General features: G+C 44.8%; 1 protein-coding gene across 1 annotated transcript in view; it reads left to right on the top strand.

Moving 5' to 3' along the window:
• LOC144481181 (nucleotide-binding oligomerization domain-containing protein 1-like) overlaps nucleotides 1-19,043 on the top strand; it is a 34,082-nt gene that overhangs the window by 13,369 nt on the left and 1,670 nt on the right. Inside the window, exons 6-8 of the mRNA XM_078200729.1 lie at nucleotides 2,974-3,057; nucleotides 6,919-7,002; nucleotides 10,146-10,229. Of these exons, the coding sequence (XP_078056855.1) occupies nucleotides 2,974-3,057; nucleotides 6,919-7,002; nucleotides 10,146-10,229 (252 nt within the window). The remainder of the gene's footprint in view (nucleotides 1-2,973; nucleotides 3,058-6,918; nucleotides 7,003-10,145; nucleotides 10,230-19,043) is intronic.

The raw sequence follows: 19,043 nt of genomic DNA, 5'->3' as shown, positions 1-19,043 counted from the left end.
ATATACCCACGGAGATCAACTCTCAAAAGGCGAGAGGACCATCTTTGTTTGTACTTAATTAATATTCTTTTCTCCTCACTATCATCCTGAATTAACTCTGTTGATAAATTCCATAAAATTCTGACCCATTTAAAACTCTGCCTTCCTCCAATTCTGGTCACTTGCACTTCCCCGATCTCCTTCATCCCAACATTAGTGGTCACGCCCTCAGCTGTCTAGACCTCAAATTATGTGGAAGTCCTGACCTCCCTTCTTGAGATGCTCCTTAAAACCTACTTTTCTGACCAAACATGTCTCCTCTACATCAGAGAGACCAAAAGCAGATTGGGTGACCGCTTCGCTGAACGCCTTCAGCCTGATCGCAAGTAGGACCCAGGCCTTCTTGTTGCTTGCCACTTCAACACACCACCCTGCTCTACTGTCAACATGTCCGTCCTTGACCTTTGAGCGAACCCGAACGCAAACTGGAGGAATAGCACCTCATCTTCCGATTGGGTACTTTACAACCTTCTGGACTGAACATTGAGTTCAATAACTTCAGAGCGTGAACTCTCCCCTCCACCTTCACCCAATTTCCATTCATTTTATTCCATTTCGTTTCACCTCATTCATCCATTTTATCATCCATCTTTCTCACTTCCATTTTTCCACTTCTTCATTCCAGCTCTCCTCCTTCACCCCCCCTCCGCGCCCCCCCCCCGCCCCCCCACCCATTCGCTCTATTCTCTCCCCATAGATGCTGTCAGACCTGCTGAGATTTTCCAGCATTTTCTGTTTTTGATTCAGATTCCAGCATCTGCGGTATTTTGCTTTTATATTATTTGGTCATCTGTCCTGGGCTTGGTGTCAAATGTTTCTTGATCAAACTCCAGTGAAGCACCTTGGGGTGTTTGGCTATGCTTAAAGACTTAACATAGAAAGAAAACATAGAAACCCTACAGTGCAGAAGGAGGCCATTTGGCCCATCGAGTCTGCACCGACCACAATCCCACCCAGGCCCCATCCCCACACACTTTACCCGCTAATCCCTCTAACCTACGCATCTCAGGACTCTAAGGGGCAATTTTTAACCTGGCCAATCAACCTAACCTGCACATCTTTGGACTGTGGGAGGAAACCGGAGCACCCGGAGGAAACCCATATAGCTGTTTCTCACATTCTAAGCATAGGAATTGAACTGTATAGCTTGGGCTTTCCCCCCAATATTCCTGTCTTGTCTTCACAGTGAGAAGGCATTTACATCATAGGATCCCTACAGTGAAGAAAGAGGCCATTCGACCCATCAAGTCTGCACCAACTCTTCGACAGAGCATCTTATCAAGGCCCACCCCCGGCCCTATCCCCACAAATTTACCACAAGCCTCCTAAAGACATTGAACCTGCATTGTTACCATTTTTCCTCTTCTGAGTGAGATATGTGTCCAGCACTAACAATCACCCTTTAGCTGTGGTGTCCACTTAACGAGATGCTTGTACATCTGCCTGACCCTTTCCAAGATCTGGAAATATCAAACCAATACATGCAGGCTAAAACTAATACTCTGATTTATTTAGAGATTGATTAGAACATAGAGAGGCTTTGGCACTGAGTAAGAAAAGAACAATGCATAAAAACAATGAAATTAAATGAATCTACAAATACCTTTTATAGATCATATTTCTTGTTCAGTTTGGCAGGACTTTAAGAGCAGGAGTCCTGTATATTCACAGTGTGGCATTCTATATAAGTAACACAAATCTCAGTTCATCTACAGTTCTGGTCACAACTAAAGAAATGGAAAAAATCAACAATACGTAGATAGTCTGAAGGTCTTTTAACTCCAAGTTATTTTGACAAGCATAATTGTGAACATATATAGGTGTCATTACGTAAGGATGATCTCCTGTCTGTCTGAGCTTTTGATTTGATTTATTATTGTCACATGTATTGGGATACAGTGAAAAGTGTTGTTTCTAGTGTGCTGTACAGACAGAGCATGGAGTACATAGGGGACAAGGAAAGGAGAGGGTGCAGAATATAGTGTTACAGTTATAGCTAGGGTGTAGAGAAAGATCAGCTTAATATATGGTAAGTCCATTCAAAAGCCTGATGGCAGCAGGGAAGAAGCTGTTCTTGAGTTGGTTAGTACGTGATCTCAGACTTTTGTATCTTTTTCCCGACGGAAGAAGTTGGAAAGAACATGCCCGGGGTGCTTGGGATCCTTGATTATGCTGGCTGCTTTTCCGAGGCAGCGGGAAGTGTAGATGGAGTCAATGGACGGGAGGCTGGTTTGCGTGATGGACTGAGCTACATTAGCAACCCTTTTAATTGCTAAAGAATTCCCTGAAAACCTTTTTCAAGGACAAAAACTGCAAACATTGAACTGCAGTGATTCCTATCGAGTGATGGGCTAGGTAAGTGCGTAGAAAAGGTTTCTGCAAAAGAAGGTAACTGCTTTAAAAACATAATGTGAACAGACAGTATATTTTTAATCACTTTTTTAAAAATCCAAAAAGATCTCCATTCTGATAACGCTACCTTTTTTAAAATCAAAAGTTCTTGCGGTCTTAGTCAGAGCAGGAGCCATACCAAGCTGTGATACAACTGGATAGGATGCTTTCTATGGTGCATCTGTAAAAATTGGTGAGAATTGTAGCGGAGATGCCGAGTTCAATGCCTGCTGACTTCACTCCCCTCAGCTCTTCCTACTGGTGTCCTAAGCCACTTCCTTCTCTCAGATACTACCTACTGTTTCCAATTTGCTCTTAAATCTCCTTTAGCCTCAACTACCTGGTGTTTAGATTAAAGTGCTGGAACAGTCATCAGCACATTATACTGTCACCTGAACAGAGCTATTGTCTTTTCCCATACCCCTGGCCACTAGTATTCTGAGGGAATAAAAAGACAATTCTATTTTGTGTAATACTAAAGTAGAAAAGTAATGTTGTGATTTATCTAAAATATATCATTTAATTAGATACATATTTTTCCAGTCTTGCAGCAAATCACATTTCCACAGAAGGAGGTAAACATTTAGCTTCAGCACTGGAAGATAACAGTTCCCTGAAGACACTCTGGTATTAGTTTTAATTACATACTTTTTTGTAGGATTAAGCCTCCAGTTTAGCTGGAATGTAATTCTCTTCTGGTATATACACTGATTTGGGGTAACGGTGTGCCTCAGAGATCGGTGTTGGGTCCACTGTTATTTATCATTTCTGGAATTCTCTGGAATTCTCTGCCCACTGAGGTGGTGGAGGCTACCTCGCTGAATATGTTTAAAGCGCGGATGGATGGATTCCTGAGCGGTAAGGGAATTAAGGGTTATGGGGATCAGGCGGGTAAGTGGTACTGATCCACGTCAGATCAGCCATGATCTTATTGAATGGCAGGGCAGGCTCGAGGGGCTAGATGGCCTACTCCTGCTCCTATTTCTTATGTTCTTATGTTCTTATTTATATTAATTTGGATGAGAATATAGGAGGCATGGTTAGTAAGTTTGTAGATGACACCAAGATTGGTGGCATAGTGGACAATGAAAAAGGTTATCTCGGATTGCAACGGGATCTTGATCAATTGGGCCAGTGGGCTGACGAATGGCAGGTGGAGTTTAATTTAGATAAATGCGAGGTGATGTATTTTGGTAGATTGAACCAGGGCAGGACTTACTCAGTTAATGGTGGGGCGTTGGGGAGAGTTACAGAACAAAGAGATCCAGGGGTACAGGTTCATAGTTCCTTGAAAGTGGAGTCACAGGTGGACAGAGTAATGAAGAAGACATTCAGCATGCTTGGTTTCATTGGTCAGAACATTGAATACATGAGTTGGGATGTCTTGCTGAAGTTGTACAAGACATTGGTAAGGCCACACTTGGAATACTGTGTGCAATTCTGGTCGCTCTATTATAGAAAGGATATTATTAAACTAGAAAGAGTGCAGAAGAGATTTACTAAGATGCTACCGGAACTTAGCATCTATCCAGATAGACTGGATAGACTGGAACTTTTTTCTCTGGAGCGTAGAAGGCTGAGGGGTGATCTTATAGAGGTCTATAAAATAATGAGGGCATAGATCAGCTAGATAGTCAATATCTTTTCCCAAAGGTAGGGGAGTCTAAAACTAGAGGGCATAGGTTTAAGGTGAAAGGGGAGAGGTACAAAAGTGTCCAGAGGGGCAATTATTTTCCCACAGAGGATGGTGAGTGTCTGGAAAAAGCTGCCAGAGGTAGTAGTAGAGTCGGGTACAATTTTGTCTTTTAAAAAGCGTTTAGACAGTTACATGGGTGAGATGGGCATAGAGGAATATGTGCCAAATGCGGGCAATTGGGACTAGCTTAGGGGTTTTAAAAAAAAGGGTGGCATGGACAAGTTGGGCCGAAGGGCCTGTTTCAATGCTGTAAACCTCTATGACTCTAAGTGTCAGTTTAGACCAGTGGTTCCCAAAGGGTGCGGCGCGCCACACCAGTGCGGCGAGAGAGGATGGCAAGTGTGGCGGGAAGATTCAAGGACAATCAAAGAAACATTTAAACATGGATAGATATTTTTCCAAAGTGAGAGCAAGAGCATCAAGTGATGCATTGTTTTATACTTTCTGGATGTCCCATGATCATATTATAAAGTAGTTGTGTTCTATGTTATGATTCAAGCACTGCTAGGAGTTGTTTTTGTTTTGTTTTTGAATGTATTTCTTATCAATAAAAAATTCGGTGTGGCGCGAGCAAATTTTTATTCCGAAAGTGCGGCCCAGTAAAAAAAGCTTGGGAACCACTGGTTTAGACCTTAATAGACATGGGTGGATTAATTGATCCCAAGGTTGGCAGCCTCATTCAATGAGCAATGGAAAATATCCTTGCTGGTACAATAGCAGCTAATGGATTGAAGTTGCATCAGATACTTACTACTAGATTAAAGCAGAAGGGGATTTCTTCATTCAAAGGGGAGTGTAAATCAGAAACTCACCCCACCCCCTCCCTCCGCAAAAAAACTGAAGGCTGTGTCAATTGAAAATATCAAAACTCAGACTGATAGATTTTTGTTTGGCCGAGGTATTAAGAATATGGAGTCAAGTGGGGTAAATGAGATTCTGATGAGTCATGATCTATTTGGATAGAAAAACACGCTTGAGTGCCTGATTAGCCTACTCCTACGTTCTAATTGTAAATCTAGCTGACCTTTAGAATCCCTACAGTGCAGAAGGAGGCCATTCGGCCCATCCAGTCTGACCGACCAAAATCCCACCCAGGCCCTATTCCCATAACCTCACATATTTACCCTGCTAAACCCTTGACACTAGGGTCAATTTAGCATGGCCAATCAACCTAACCCGCACATCTTTGGAGTGTGGGAGGAAACCAGAGCACCTAGAGGAAGCACATGCAGACATGAGGAAAATGTGCAAACTCCACATAGACAGTGACCTGAGGCTGGAATTGAACCTAGGTCCCTGGCACTGTGAGGCAGCAGCGCTAACCACTGTGCCACCGTGCCACCCTTTATCTGGCTTGCAGTATTTTTAGGTGCATTGAAGTCATTTGTGAAAAATTGTTCACCAAAAATTCCTGGATTATTCTTTTTGGTGTTGGAGTGGGTTAAAAACAATTTCCTCATGATTTTAGTTTAAAAAGAAAGCTTTTCCCAATTTATTGCCTGGAAATGGAGAATGTCCATGCTGGAATAGCACATGCATGACATTATCATATAACACACATGATAACATTGTAGATGAAATGCATGCATCTCTTTCCTTGGAAGATGCAGAAAACTCAGGGTGGAATTTTCCCGTCCTGCCCACCATGGGAATTGTAGTGGGCGGGACAGAAAATTCAGCAGACCATGCAAAGGTCCGTTGACCTCGGGTGGGAATTTCCAGTCTTGGGGCAAGCATGGCTGGAGAATCCTGCCCTCAGTCTCTATCATTAGGATAATGGAAAATCAGGGGCGGGATTTTCCGGCTGCGCTCGTCTCAAAACCGGAGAATCCCGCCTGAGGTCGATGGACTTTTGCATGGTCCGCCCCCTGCCTGCTACAATTCCCGTGGCAGGTGGGACGGGAGAATTCCGGCCCAGATATCTACACCATCAAATCCCAAATTCTTGGCCTCCAAAATTGAAACATTATGTTCTGTACTTCTCCATGTAGCAGTACGGTACTGAAATCGAGAGTCCCTTCTTTGCACAAAGAGTGATAGGAATTTGCTCTTATTCCTCTCAAGGCTGTTGGTGCTGGGGACCAACTGAAATTTTCAAGGCTAAGGTCAAAAGATTTTAGGTATAAGGTAACCTAAGAGATCCAGGGCAATGGCAGGTAAATTGAGTTAAAGTACAGACCAGCATGATCTAATAGAATAGAAGAACAGACTCAAAGGGCTGAATGGTCTATTCTAGTTCCGAATGCTCGCTTCTCCAAATGTCTTTGGTATGCCAAAAAAAGGGAAAGTATTATTGAAGGAAAACACATTAGAACAATGAAAGTTGGTCTTTCAGGGATGGCACTTTCTGAATACTTCCTAACTTTACCTAACACTTGTGCTTAAATCCCCTGAAGTACCCTCAGTGGGGGAGGTGATGGCCTAGTGGCATTATCGCTAGACTATTAATCCAGAAACTCAACTAATGTTCTGGGGACCTGGGTTCAAATCCTGCCATGGCAGATGGTGGAATTTGAATTCAATAAAAAATATCTGGAATTAGATATTCCCAATTCCTGAAATTAAGAATCTACTGATGATTGTGAAACCATTGTCGGTTGCCTACATGTGACTCCAGATCCACAGCAATGTGGTTGACGCTCAACTGCCCACTGAACAAGGGCAACTCAGGACGGGCAATAAATTCTGACCAGCCAACGATGCCCATGTCCCAGAAATGAATAAAAAATAAGTGTCAAAGCTAGCATGGTAGAATTTAATAATATTCTAGAAATGTGATTTTTCTAAATTAGGCTTACAGCAAATGAAATGGATGATGAAGCAACAAGGTGCTTTGCTGATGTGCTCAAAGTAAACAGAAGTCTACAAACATTGTGGTACGTGTTTCAGATATGTTCAATTTATTTGTGTCATTATGTCATTCTGTAACAGCCATTGATTGAGAGAGAAAGAGATTCTGTTGAGAAAGCAAGAATGGACCCAAAGTCGTGTGGCACCTTTCATGACCTCAGGACATCCCAAGATGTTTTGAGGTCAATGTATCTCATTATTAAATTGTTGAAAGTGGAGTTTTTAGGGGTGGCACAGTGGTTGGCACTGCCTCACAGCGCCAGGGATCTGGGTCCAATTCATGCCTTGGGTGACTGTGTGAAGTTTGCACGTTCTCCTTGTGTCTGCGTGAGTTTCCTCTGGATGCCCTGGTTTCCTCCCACAGTCTAAAGATGTGCAGGTTAGGGGGATTGGTGGGTAAATACGTGGGGCGACGGGGTTAGGGCCTGGGTGGGATGCTCTGTTTGAGAGTTGGTGCATACTCAATGGGCCAAATGGCCTCCTTCTATGATTCTATGAAACTGTTACCCCACATCATTTAATGGGATGAGAGAGAATTAGTTACACTAAATACAATAAGTGATTGAATCTTAACGTAAAGCTATTCACTTAGGCTTATTCTTGCCCTCAGTGTGCCTTAGCAAGGGAAATAGTGAGTTAGCACACCTGCTCTGGCCTGGAATACACAGATCACTTAACGTTATAACTGGCACCTTGAAATTGACTTCAATACAAACTGATATTGGTTCGCACTTTTTGGCTGATTTAAGCAATTGTTCATTAGAATATGGGTATTTTATCTGTACTTTTGAATTCTAATCACTGTTAAAGGGAGTCACTGCCTATGGAGGCAAATTATAGCTTTTTATGGTTCTGGATTGCTAGTCCAGCTTTATAACTACTATAGTACCGTACCCAATAAAGCAAGCCTAAATAAAGTGTCAAATATCAACAGTGTGTACAGTAGCTATGTAGCTGGACTAGTGATTCAGAGGCCTGGATTGATGGTCCAGAAACATTAGTTTAGATCCCAACATGGCAGCTGGGAAATTTATATCCAGTTAATTAAATGAAATCTGGAAATAAAATCGGGTATAAGTAATAAAAGGTAAAGTTGCCATAGTCCCAGCTGACCGGAGGCTGCTCTGCCCTTTGAGGGGGAGAGCTGACTGGTGGTGATTTAACCTGAGGATCACCACACCTCTGGCAAAGTAGAGAGGGCAGCGCCTTCGTGAATAACCTCAGCCAGTGCGGGAATTGAACCTGTGCTCTTGACATCCCTCACCAGCCATCCAGCCAACTGAGCTAAGTAATGGTGACCTGGGAACTACCAGATTACCATTAAAAACTAATCTCATTCACTAATGTCTTTCAGGGAAGGAGATTTGTCATCCTCACCCAGTCTTAATCTTACTCCAGACCCACAATAATGTGATGGACTCTTAACTGTCCTCTGAAATGCCCTAGCCCGTCACTTAGTTAGAAGAAGACAGCTTTCCGCCATTTTCTGAAGTGCAGCAAGCAATAGCCAATAAACACCATCCTTGTCAGCATTGCGCATATTACATGAAAGAATAAAAAAGGGATTCGATTTTTGGCCACAATTCTATTGTAAATCCAGTTTCATGTCTTTGAGCATCAACACAGGAGATAAACAGATTGGTCAAAATGAAATCTAATCTTTGCAATAGTTGATTCATCACGAACAGTACTGAAGATTGATGGGCTCTTTTCTCTAAAACCGACCTTTCCTTTTTGATCATAGAATCCCTACAGTGCAGAAGGAGGCCATTTGGCCCATCAAGTCTGCACCAACCTCAATCCCATCCAGGCCCTATTCCAGTAACCCATCATATTTACCTTGTTAATCCCCCTGACACTAGGATTAATTTAGCATGGTCAATCAACCTAACCCGCACGTCTTTGGACTGTGGGAGGAAACCAGAGCACCCGGAGGAAACCCACGCACAGACACAGGGAGAACGTGAAAACTCCACAGAGACAGTGACCCGAGGCCGGAATTGAACCCATGTCCCTGGCACTGTGAGGAAGCAGTGCTAACCATGTGCCACCGTGCCACCCCAAATCCTATTGAAATATGTGGTATAATGTATTAACGGTATCGAATGGATATGTAAGTATATGGAATACATAACAAAGACGTAGAAAGTAGCAAAGCTTGTTCAGAGGAAAGTAAAAATTGCTTGAAATACTCACAGGTTAGGCATCAGTGTGAAGAGAGAAACAGAGAAAAGCTTTGGAGAATATTATTTCAGGTGACAGGAATATAAAGTAGGTGCAGAGCCAAAGACGGTGGGATGTAAAAGAAAGACATTGGGAAGCAGACTACAAGAGATAGAAACAGTGGGAGATAGCAGATAAAGAATAGTTTTCATGCAGGAAATTAAAACGACACAATGGAAGGCTGCAGTGTGCAGAGGGACAGAAGGGCACAGAGTGAGGGACAATGGGATAGAGAGAACACGCGTTGGGGGCAAAAGATATAGTGGGGGTACAGTGGAGGAAATGAGATATAGAGAATGCAAAATGAAGGACAGTGAGATAATCATAGAATGCCTACAGTGCAGGAGAAGGCCATTCAGCCCATCTTTCTGCACTAACAATAATCCCACCCAGACCTTATCCCTGTACCCTCACATAATTACCCTACTACTCCCCTGATACTAAGGGACAATTTACCATTGCCAATCAACCTAATCAAACCATCTTTGGAGTGTGGAGGAAACCGGAGCACCCAGGGGAAACCCACATGGAGAGAATGTGCAAACTCTGCACAGACAGTGACCCAAGGCTGGAATTGAACCTGGGTCCCTGGTGCTGTGAGGCAGCAATGCTAACCACTGTGCCACCATGCCGCCCATAATGAAGAGGTGCAATGAGGACAATCACACAGTGGGGGTTATTATGGGCCATAATTGATACACAATGAAGCTGTGGGCAAATAGATGTCAGTGATGGAAAATAGTGCAGTTAATATATTTCAAGTAGAAGGCCTCAGTTAAGGAGACAACCAGTATTATCGAGTATATTTACTACATGTCCATCACAGCGCGAGCATCTGCATGGTCTACAGTTTGCTGCTCGAGTGGGTGGGTAAAGCTCATCGAAAGGGAGACAGACAATCAAATGGGAGAAAACAGAATGAAATTGATAGACTTTTTTTTCCCAGGTTGGTTGAGAATAACATTACACTGCTTGGAGCAAACGATCTCATTGCAGCACTGAGGGAAATCAGCTCCATGCAAGAGATTTGGTAAGAGCAGCCCATTAAATACAGTCATCTAATAATCACTGCTGAATTAGCCTGTTCTCTGAACTAAGATCAGTCACATCTGAAATTATTCTAAGGAGCTGACAGCTGCCTAAAACATGTTTTGGTTTTCAGCTGGAAACAGAAAGTATTTTCTTGTCAAAATTTAAAAACCTACAACAGAGCAGAAAAAGGTAAAGGGAAAGATCCTAAAAAGGAAACTATGGTTTACTGAGTAGCCCACAATTCCAAACAGTTTAAATTGACATCCCTCTATATTCTTAGATGCTAGGAATACTGCGGTGAGTAACTCATCTCCTGACTCCCCAAAGCCTGTCCACCATCTACAAGGCACAAATCAGGAGTGTGATGGAATACTCCCCACTTGCCTGGATGGGTGCAGCTCCAACAACACTCAAGAATCTTGACACCATCCAGGACAAAGCAGCCCTGCTTGGTTGGCAGCACATCCACAAACACCCATTCCCTCCACCACCAATGCTCAGTAGCAGCAGTGTGTACTATCTACAAGATGCACTGCAGCAATTCACCAAAGATCCTTAGACAGCACCTTCCAAACCCACGACCACTTCCATCTAGAAGGACAAGGGCAGCAGATACATGGGAACACCACCAGCTGCAAGTTCCCCTTCGAGCCACTCACCATCCAGACTTGGAAATAGATTGCCTTTCCTTCGCAGTTGCTGGGTCAAAATCCTGGAAGTCCCTCCCTAACAGCACTGTGGGTCAACCCACAACACATATACTGCAGCGTTTCAAGATGGCAGCTCACCACCACTTTTTCAAGGGCAACTAGGGATGGGCAATAAATGCTGGCCAGCCTGCGATGCCCAGGTCCTATGAATGAATAAAACAAAAATCTGTTCCCTTACCAGTGTCTCTCCATTAGCTTTGGTAGTCCAATTGTTATATTTGGACCAATTGGTCAGAGGGAACCTGGTGGCAGACATTTTGTGGAGAATTTTCTCTTGCCGTGATACCAGAAAGTTCTTCTCCACTTGTATCAAAACTGGACTCTGTATAGAATTCACCCTCCTCTTAGATTCCTGATGTTGCTGGAACTAAAAAGCAGGAAACTTGATTGAAACATACAAGAACATGAGGAATCTTGACAGGGTGGTTGCAGAAAAGATGTTGTTCCTCTTGTGGGAGAAGCTAGAACTTGGGGGGTCACCCATTTAAGACAGAGATAAGGAGAATTTTTTTTCTCTCAGAGGGTCATCAATCTGGAGCTTTCTTCCTCGAAAGTCAGCAGAGTCTTCAAATAGTTATAAGACAGAGACAGATAGATGTTTGATAAGCAAGGAAGTGAACGGTTACTGGGGACAGGTGGGAATGGGGCGTTGAGGTTACAACCAGATACGTCCACGATGAGGTGGGAAAGTTTCATTTATACTTTGGTGGGGGCAGGCTCGAGGGGGCGAGTGGCCTACTCCTGCTCCTAATTAGTGTGCTCATATGACACATTTCCACCTTGAACTGCAATAATAGACAGAATGATGTGCCTATAAGCATAACTTGGGGTTTCATGTTACAACCAGAAGGCCTCTGGTACAACAGAACCAATTATAAATGCATTGATGCCAACCATAATTTGACATATTGTAGATCCTAATTGGATAGTTTTATAATCTGGGTACTGCCCTTGCAGGTTACAGGATTCATCACTGAATTGTTAGGTTGGGAAACCATCCCTACTTTGACAAGATAGTACTTGAAAAATATGCAGGACAGTCAATAATAATCTTAGTGATCTCCTGTCTATAGAAACGTATACTCCCTTCTTACAATTTTGTCATATTTTTGTGTCAATGAAATATGAAGTTTTCTCAACAACTCTTCATTTTCTAAAATGTATTTCCAACTGTTACACTGCGTGTTTCTGAGTTGATGAGAATTTCAACTTTCTGTGATGTTTAGCAGTAGGCAAGTACATTCCTTTTGATTTGTGTAACAAAGTGATTTTATGCAACCACTTTACATCGGTAACTCACTCTCTCCAGCTTTGTTCATTTTATCCTTTCACATATTCTCTGGGACGGCACAGTGGTTAGCACTGCTGCTTCACAGCGCCAGGGACCTGGGTTCAATTCCCGGCTTGGGTCACTCTCTGTGTGGAGTTTGCACATTCTCCCCGTGTCTGTATAGGTTTCCTCCGGATGTTCTGGTCTCCCTCCACATTCCAAAGATATGCAGGCTAAGTGGATTGGTCATGGTAAATTTCCCCTTCCTGTTAAGGGGACTAGCAGGGTACATATGTAGGGCTATGGAGATAGAGCCTGGGTGCGGACTCAATGGACTAAATGGCCTCCTTCTGCACCGTATGGCGTATGGATTCAATGCTCACACTCGCTCCTTCTTTCCAACTCACCGTTCCATATAATCACGTGCTTCTGTAAGCATCTCCAGCTGCACTCGTTTAACTATTACTTTCAAACATCTAGAATCAGATCAGCAGCATAGGTACTCGATCAGCATATGGTTTTCACTCAATGGGTAGAATTTTATGGATGGCAAGCGATCGGCAGTCACCACCCTGAGAGTCTTGCCCAACACACAGCCGTCAATTTCTGAACTCCCATTGACATGACTTTCTTCCGAGGGCAGACCACAGTCAGATTGGCTGACAGCTCTTCAACCCGGCAAGGTACAGTGCTACCTACAGTGGCCAGAAGCTGTACCACAACACTCTGCCTGGGATGAATTCCTGGAATCTTTGAAAAGTTAAGAGAGGGTAGGAGATGCCCTGGGGTTTGGGAGGGGTCAGGGGAAGGGGTTATTGAGATGGGGGCAATCGTGGTATTGGAAGGTAGGCCAGGTGGAGAGGATGTCCTGTAGCTTCAATGTCCCAGGAGAGGGTGCCACAGCCCTGAGGGGGCCTTCAGAGTGAGGTGTCCCCGAGATGAGGACTTTTCCACCCAAGATGGGGAAACATGCAAATGCCGCTTTCCCACCATACTTACACACACCAATGTTGTACCTGTTAATTCTCAGATACTTTCGACCAGTTTGCTTACTCCAAGGTTTTACCCTGGTGGCCTTATTTGCAAGATGGACAAAAGACAAAGACAAGTAAAGGTTCAACAAGTTTATTAATAGTAATACTATTAACCCTTAAATTACCCACATAAAACAAGAGGATACCCCAGATTTGAGTATACTACCCGCAAAGATGGTTTGGTTAAACTGCAGGCTCGATTCTCTGAGTCCCTCTGGTCCGTCGTCACGATGGTGAATCTCGATGGCAGTTTCTTCCTTCCTTCCTTCTCGGGTCAGTCTTCCGGATGGTCAAGGTCATCTCCCTCATCGAGTCTTTGCTGTTGGTGTGTCTGAAATGTGTCCCTTTATCCCCCTGCCTGCTTGCCTTTCCAGAAACTTCTCTGGCTTCCGGCCAATGAGGTCCCAGGAGGAGGTTCCAATACCCAGTGGGTTTCTTAATGTCTGCCTGACAAGACACCAGGATCCGCCCCCAGGTGTCCATCTCCATGCTGTTGCTTACATGTAATATGTTATCAGATAAGGTAACTGCAGGAACTCTGGGTGATAGAAAGTCTGGTCCGACCTGGGCTTCTAACAATAGGCCGGTGCATTTCAATGAGGTGCAATGATCTCCTGCTGGGTCTCAGTAGAGTGCAACGACTTTTGATGGATGATTGATGGGTCAGGCCCAGACATGTTTGTGTATTTGTACAATTGGCCTGCCCGAGGTTTGACTGTGTTTGATTTTTATATGCCCAATTCTTTAATTTAGGATATCCAATTTAATCAGCCTTAAAACTAGGCCCTGATTATATTGCCACATTCCCTCCTCTTGATCCAGTGAGCGCCAGCGAACCGGATCACATAATTCTTACCAAACCATCTCAACAAGCAAGTACCCTGAATCTGGGGTTGATAGTATCATCCCTAACCCACAATAGTACCAACAAATTTAAATGAAGTAAAATAATTACAAAAACAATAAGAAACAATGCATCAATAGGGTATATACAAAACAAAGTAATAACAGTACAAAATGACAAGTGACTACACATATTAAATATAGGTGGGAGAGTATCAAGGCTCTTGATTGTAGAGCCTTTCCCAATGTCGGATGGCCCTTGCCGAGTCCAAGTTTTGCAGAAATTCCTTCTTCCATCTGGTGAATTTAAACGTGAGGATGGTTAGGTACACTGCCATAAGTAGGATTCCTATTACGGCCAGGTGTGACAGAATGCAGACCCATGGGTGGATTTGGACATTTGAACCCCAATCCCAGAGGTCCTCCCACCATGTAGTGACTCTAATTTCACTAATGCTCTTTTCTATTTCTCCTGTTTGCTGCACCACTTTGACAAAGGTCTTGTGTGCTGTGATCAATTGTGTCCGAATTTGTTGAAGTTTCTTGGGTAGAAGTGTTATCCCGGTATCAAATTTTTCAAAATAGCCTCCCAAGTTTTGTCTCAATTTCTCGCTAGCATTTATTAGTATTTTCTCTCTTCTGTGTATGTCTACCATCTCAATTAATCCTATCCTAGCGGGAATCTGTGGTTTAATGCAAAAGGTAGTGTTGTGGATGTTACAAATGGCTGCCCCATACTGGTAATTTTCCAGCGAGGTTGTAATACAATATTGTCCCTCCCCCCTGTAAGCCACCCAGGTGACATCCCTTTCCAAGTTTCGAATTTCCAGTGTACAATTTAGGTCAGTGGTTGTTCTGAATCCACACAGGGCATGTTCATTTTCATACACCGGATATGGACACACAACCATTTTGTCTGTGTGTTCACATTTCTCCAAACTGGTACCTATGAGCTTCCCTCCTTTCTCAACCACATACGGGAGAGGCCCCTGGCATCCCATCCACATCCCTCCTTTAATGATCCCTATATTTTCGGCTTCAAAATGTCTCAACCCGACCTTATCTTTTAATATTACTGGGATCCCCAACACCATTCCTAGTGCAGTCCCCGGGGTTCCTCTACAACTATCGTTAGACCAGACCTTGGTCAGTTGCCGTAATTGGCAGTTAGTGACATTGGGGTGTCTTTTTCCCCGGTACAGCTGTTCAATCTGTTCATCACTGATCCAGGACAGAACTTTCCCCCTGCTAACCTGGTCGAGATTCTCTCTTAACTGCTCGACCATCCATTGCCCATAGATGCTACATAGGGTTCGGTTCTGTTGCCTGGCATCATCTTCCACCCTCCCTCGGGCGATCTGATTAATAGTTTGGGCATGTCCTTCTAGTACAGTAACCATAAGGCCTTGTTCTCAGCCAAATCTCCCTCGGCATCTTGCCGAGCATTTTCATTTAAGCTGTCCAAGGTCTGTTTAACTTGTCGGGTTAGGACTCTGAGCTTATTATCCAAATCAGCCAGATCCAGTGCATTAATGGTGGATACCCCTGCTCCGTACGCAGTCGCCAGATCATTCAGGATTTCCCTCCTCTTGCACCCCTTTGACCTGGGCGTCTCTTCCCCACTTGTGTCCCAGTCTTTCGGCTTAACAGCCTCTGGGTCAAGTGGAGGTACAACTTTCTAAGTGGGGAGGGACACCAGTCTGGTAATTGTGTTCCGGCTAAATCTACCACTACTGGTACCAATTCATAGTGTGTGTTGTCGAATAATATTTTCCCTGTATGTTTTAGTATCAACCTATTTTGGGGCCCTGGTGTGGTTTTGGGACAAGCGGGGATGGGTGTGCCAACAGTTGGTCTTAACCCATTCTTAATTTCATTGTATATATACTCGTCCTGAATAACCTTACCGGGGCACTTCTTTCCTAATTCCAGCCTTTTTCTGGACCATGGGCTAGACAGGCTAGCTCCATGCACCCATGGTTAGTGTACGCCCACCAATCACTAGTGCGGGTCGTCCTTAGGGAGCAGTAATCAGAGCTCCCATTATCTGGTTGTTACCACTCTTTGGTTGTTACACCCATAGGTGATACTCTTATTGGGGTGTACCCATTGATGCCATCCTCACATTTGCCTGCATCTGGTGGGGTGAACCACATATATCCGGGGTATCGTAGGCTGATCTTCCGGTCTTTGGTTGGTGTGGTGCCTGTGGTTCGGTCTGAGACGAGGAGTCCCAGATAGCAGAGAAGTATGTAGTTCATTCTGGGGGAGATCAAGGTAGCACCTGGTAATTCTTATTAATACCTGATTCTCTTTTCCTTTTCTTTATAAGAATGTCATATGACTCCCCTCTTTTTTTAAAAAGAAACAAAGAAATAAGTAAATGAATAATAAAGGCCCAATAGTGTCATACGAAGAGTTGGTCGGCAATCTGTGTTTAATGGGGTTGAGTGGGGTAAGGAGTTTGCAGAGCGTGAAAATAAAATGTTGGGTATGTGGCATGTGTCCTTGTTGTTGGAGGACTATGGCACAGTATAACAATAGATTCTTCATCCCACAACCAAACTGTGGTATGTCGGAAGATTATGACGATAATGTGGCCAGATAAGAAGCCCCTTTCAATTGGGTGATGCGTGGACTGGACAGATAAAGCTATTTACAATCTGGACTGTGATGTCCTGATTCTTTCTTAGTGGAAGTAACCTATGTGGGCGGGCTTTGGCTGCCAGATACCCACTGCGTTACCACCTCTGGTAGTGAGCGCCAGGTCAAACGGTTCTGGGAGTCCCCGGTACCAGGGGTGCCATAGGGGGTAAGGTTTGCGGGTGCCCCATCCCTTTCGTCGGGGTCCCCTGGGCCGGGGTTTTATTCCTGAAGCCCTATAAATTGGGGCGGGAACCGAGGGTGCGTATGCTGGTCCTGGGGATACAGAGTGGAGGTTATAGTTGCTTGTCAGGCCGGTCCTTCGAGGGACATGGGTTGGGGTCCATCGTCGGGGAATCGCTCGTGTGGGGTAGTTGGATGGTGCCCTACAGTTCCGGGCGAAATGGTTGGGTTGCCTGCAGGTATAACACTGTGCTTGTGGGCGTGGGCCTCTGGGCTCAGCTCTATATCGTTCTCAGTGTCGGGGGTTGGGCCTATGTCCTGTGCGGCCTTGTGATTCCCTGTGTCGGCGATCAGCAATAGTGTATGGGTGTGCGGGGTTCGCTGATCCCCTGAAATTTGGTGGTGCCCTACAGTCCCGGGCAAAATGGTTGGGTTGCCTGCAGTTATAACACTGTTCCTGTGGGGGTGCATATCTGGGGTTGGTTTTATCTTGTTCCCTGTACCTGGGGTTGGGAATATATCGGGGTTCTGCGCCGGGCTGCGGTTTTCTGTATCGATGATTGGCAGGGGTATATGAGGGTGAGTTCCCCTGTCCCTTGTTTCCACCTCCCCCTTTGTTACGCCAAACCGGGGCCAGGTCTGTGTGGATCGGGTTCATCAATCCGTGTTTTGTGGGCTTGGGGGTGTCTGTTTGTCTGACTTCCCGTTCCCACACGCGAGTCATTTTGCAGATGGCCCAGGCTTCTGTGTGTGTATTATCATCAGGGTCAAAATTGTCACAGGCTTTCCGACTCCCCTCGGTGGCGTGTGCTATCAGGGTCCGGATCCATGTGGACCGGTGGTGTGCGTTTAATTGAACTCAATTTAATTGGACGAAAACTGCAACAAATTGGTTCCGTAGTCGGCCAGCATAGGTCGTCGGGTGTTCCCCTCGCTTTTGTTGGCAGTTGTTTAAGCCTTGTACCGGGTCATCCCTATTGTAGCCTATGGCGGCCAGAACGGCTGCCTTCATTTCTGGTAGGGTTCCCCCGGCCACGTTCTGGGGTTCGGGTAGGGCAGAACGGATGGCAGGACTTAAACATAGCAAAATAAGTTTAACCTCTTCTGCCTCATCTAGGTCGTTTAAAACACGATATTGGGTGATCCGGTCAAAGAGAGCATGTGGATCCCCGGAGGGTTCAGATACTCCAATCACTTTAGCGATGTCAGTGAGCAGTGTCATGGTGTATGGAGCTACATAAGTCACATTGTGGTTCTGTCCATTCCATCGTTGGGTGGTGACCGGATTCATCGGTACAGGAACCGGATTAGTGACTGGATTTATCGGGATGGGAATAGGACTAGGGGCTGAGACTGAGTGTTCCGGGATGGGGGCCGGATTAGGTGGTGCCGTTGGTTCCATCACCGGGAACAGAGGTGGGGGTCCCCAGTCGGCAGTGACGCTAGCTGTTGCATAATGGCAGGCATCCTCTTCTAAATCCCCCCACTCTACCCCTGGGTCACTGTCCCCGGTTTCAGTCGTGTATGCACACATTACACCCCTTTTTATGGCTAGTTGTGATTTTAAATCTTCAATCTCGCGCAGGCATTTGCAGTGGTCTGTTGCATTTGGAGTGGTATTTGCTTTTCCTGCTTGGTGTAAAACTTTTACTGCAACCTGCAGGTCACTGCATTTACGTTTAACTTCCTCTACCTGTTGCAGCACAGCCTCTCTCTCACTGACAGCACACTGTGCCTTTTGGTAGGCTTTATCACATTGAGCCTGGAATTGGCTCATGTGTATCATATTAATCTGGTTCCTTTCCTCTTGTGCGACTACCTCTGCTTCCAATTGTTGTATGCGCGTGGTAGCACTCATTAAATCCTGCTTTAGTTGGGTTACCTGGGCTTCTCTGTCCTGTTTTACCCAGATAATCTCTGCTTCTCTACCTAGAAGCTGTTTGAGACAACTAGCAGTCGCAATCGCCTTCCTAAGCTTGGGAGCCCTTTTACTCACTTCCAACAATTCTCTCCCCCGGATCCCAGATCTGGTTTCGGGGCGTCACCCCACTGTACCCATTTGGGCCACTTATGGTTCAAATATATACGGAGGACTTCCTCCCATTCGGCATAACTGGCCATAATTATTT

This window comes from Mustelus asterias, chromosome 2, assembly GCF_964213995.1.
Source record: "Mustelus asterias chromosome 2, sMusAst1.hap1.1, whole genome shotgun sequence".
NCBI classification, from domain to species: Eukaryota; Metazoa; Chordata; class Chondrichthyes; order Carcharhiniformes; family Triakidae; genus Mustelus; species Mustelus asterias.
The sequence above is the reverse complement of the archived record's forward strand: the minus strand, read 5'-3'. Positions and strand labels throughout refer to the sequence as shown.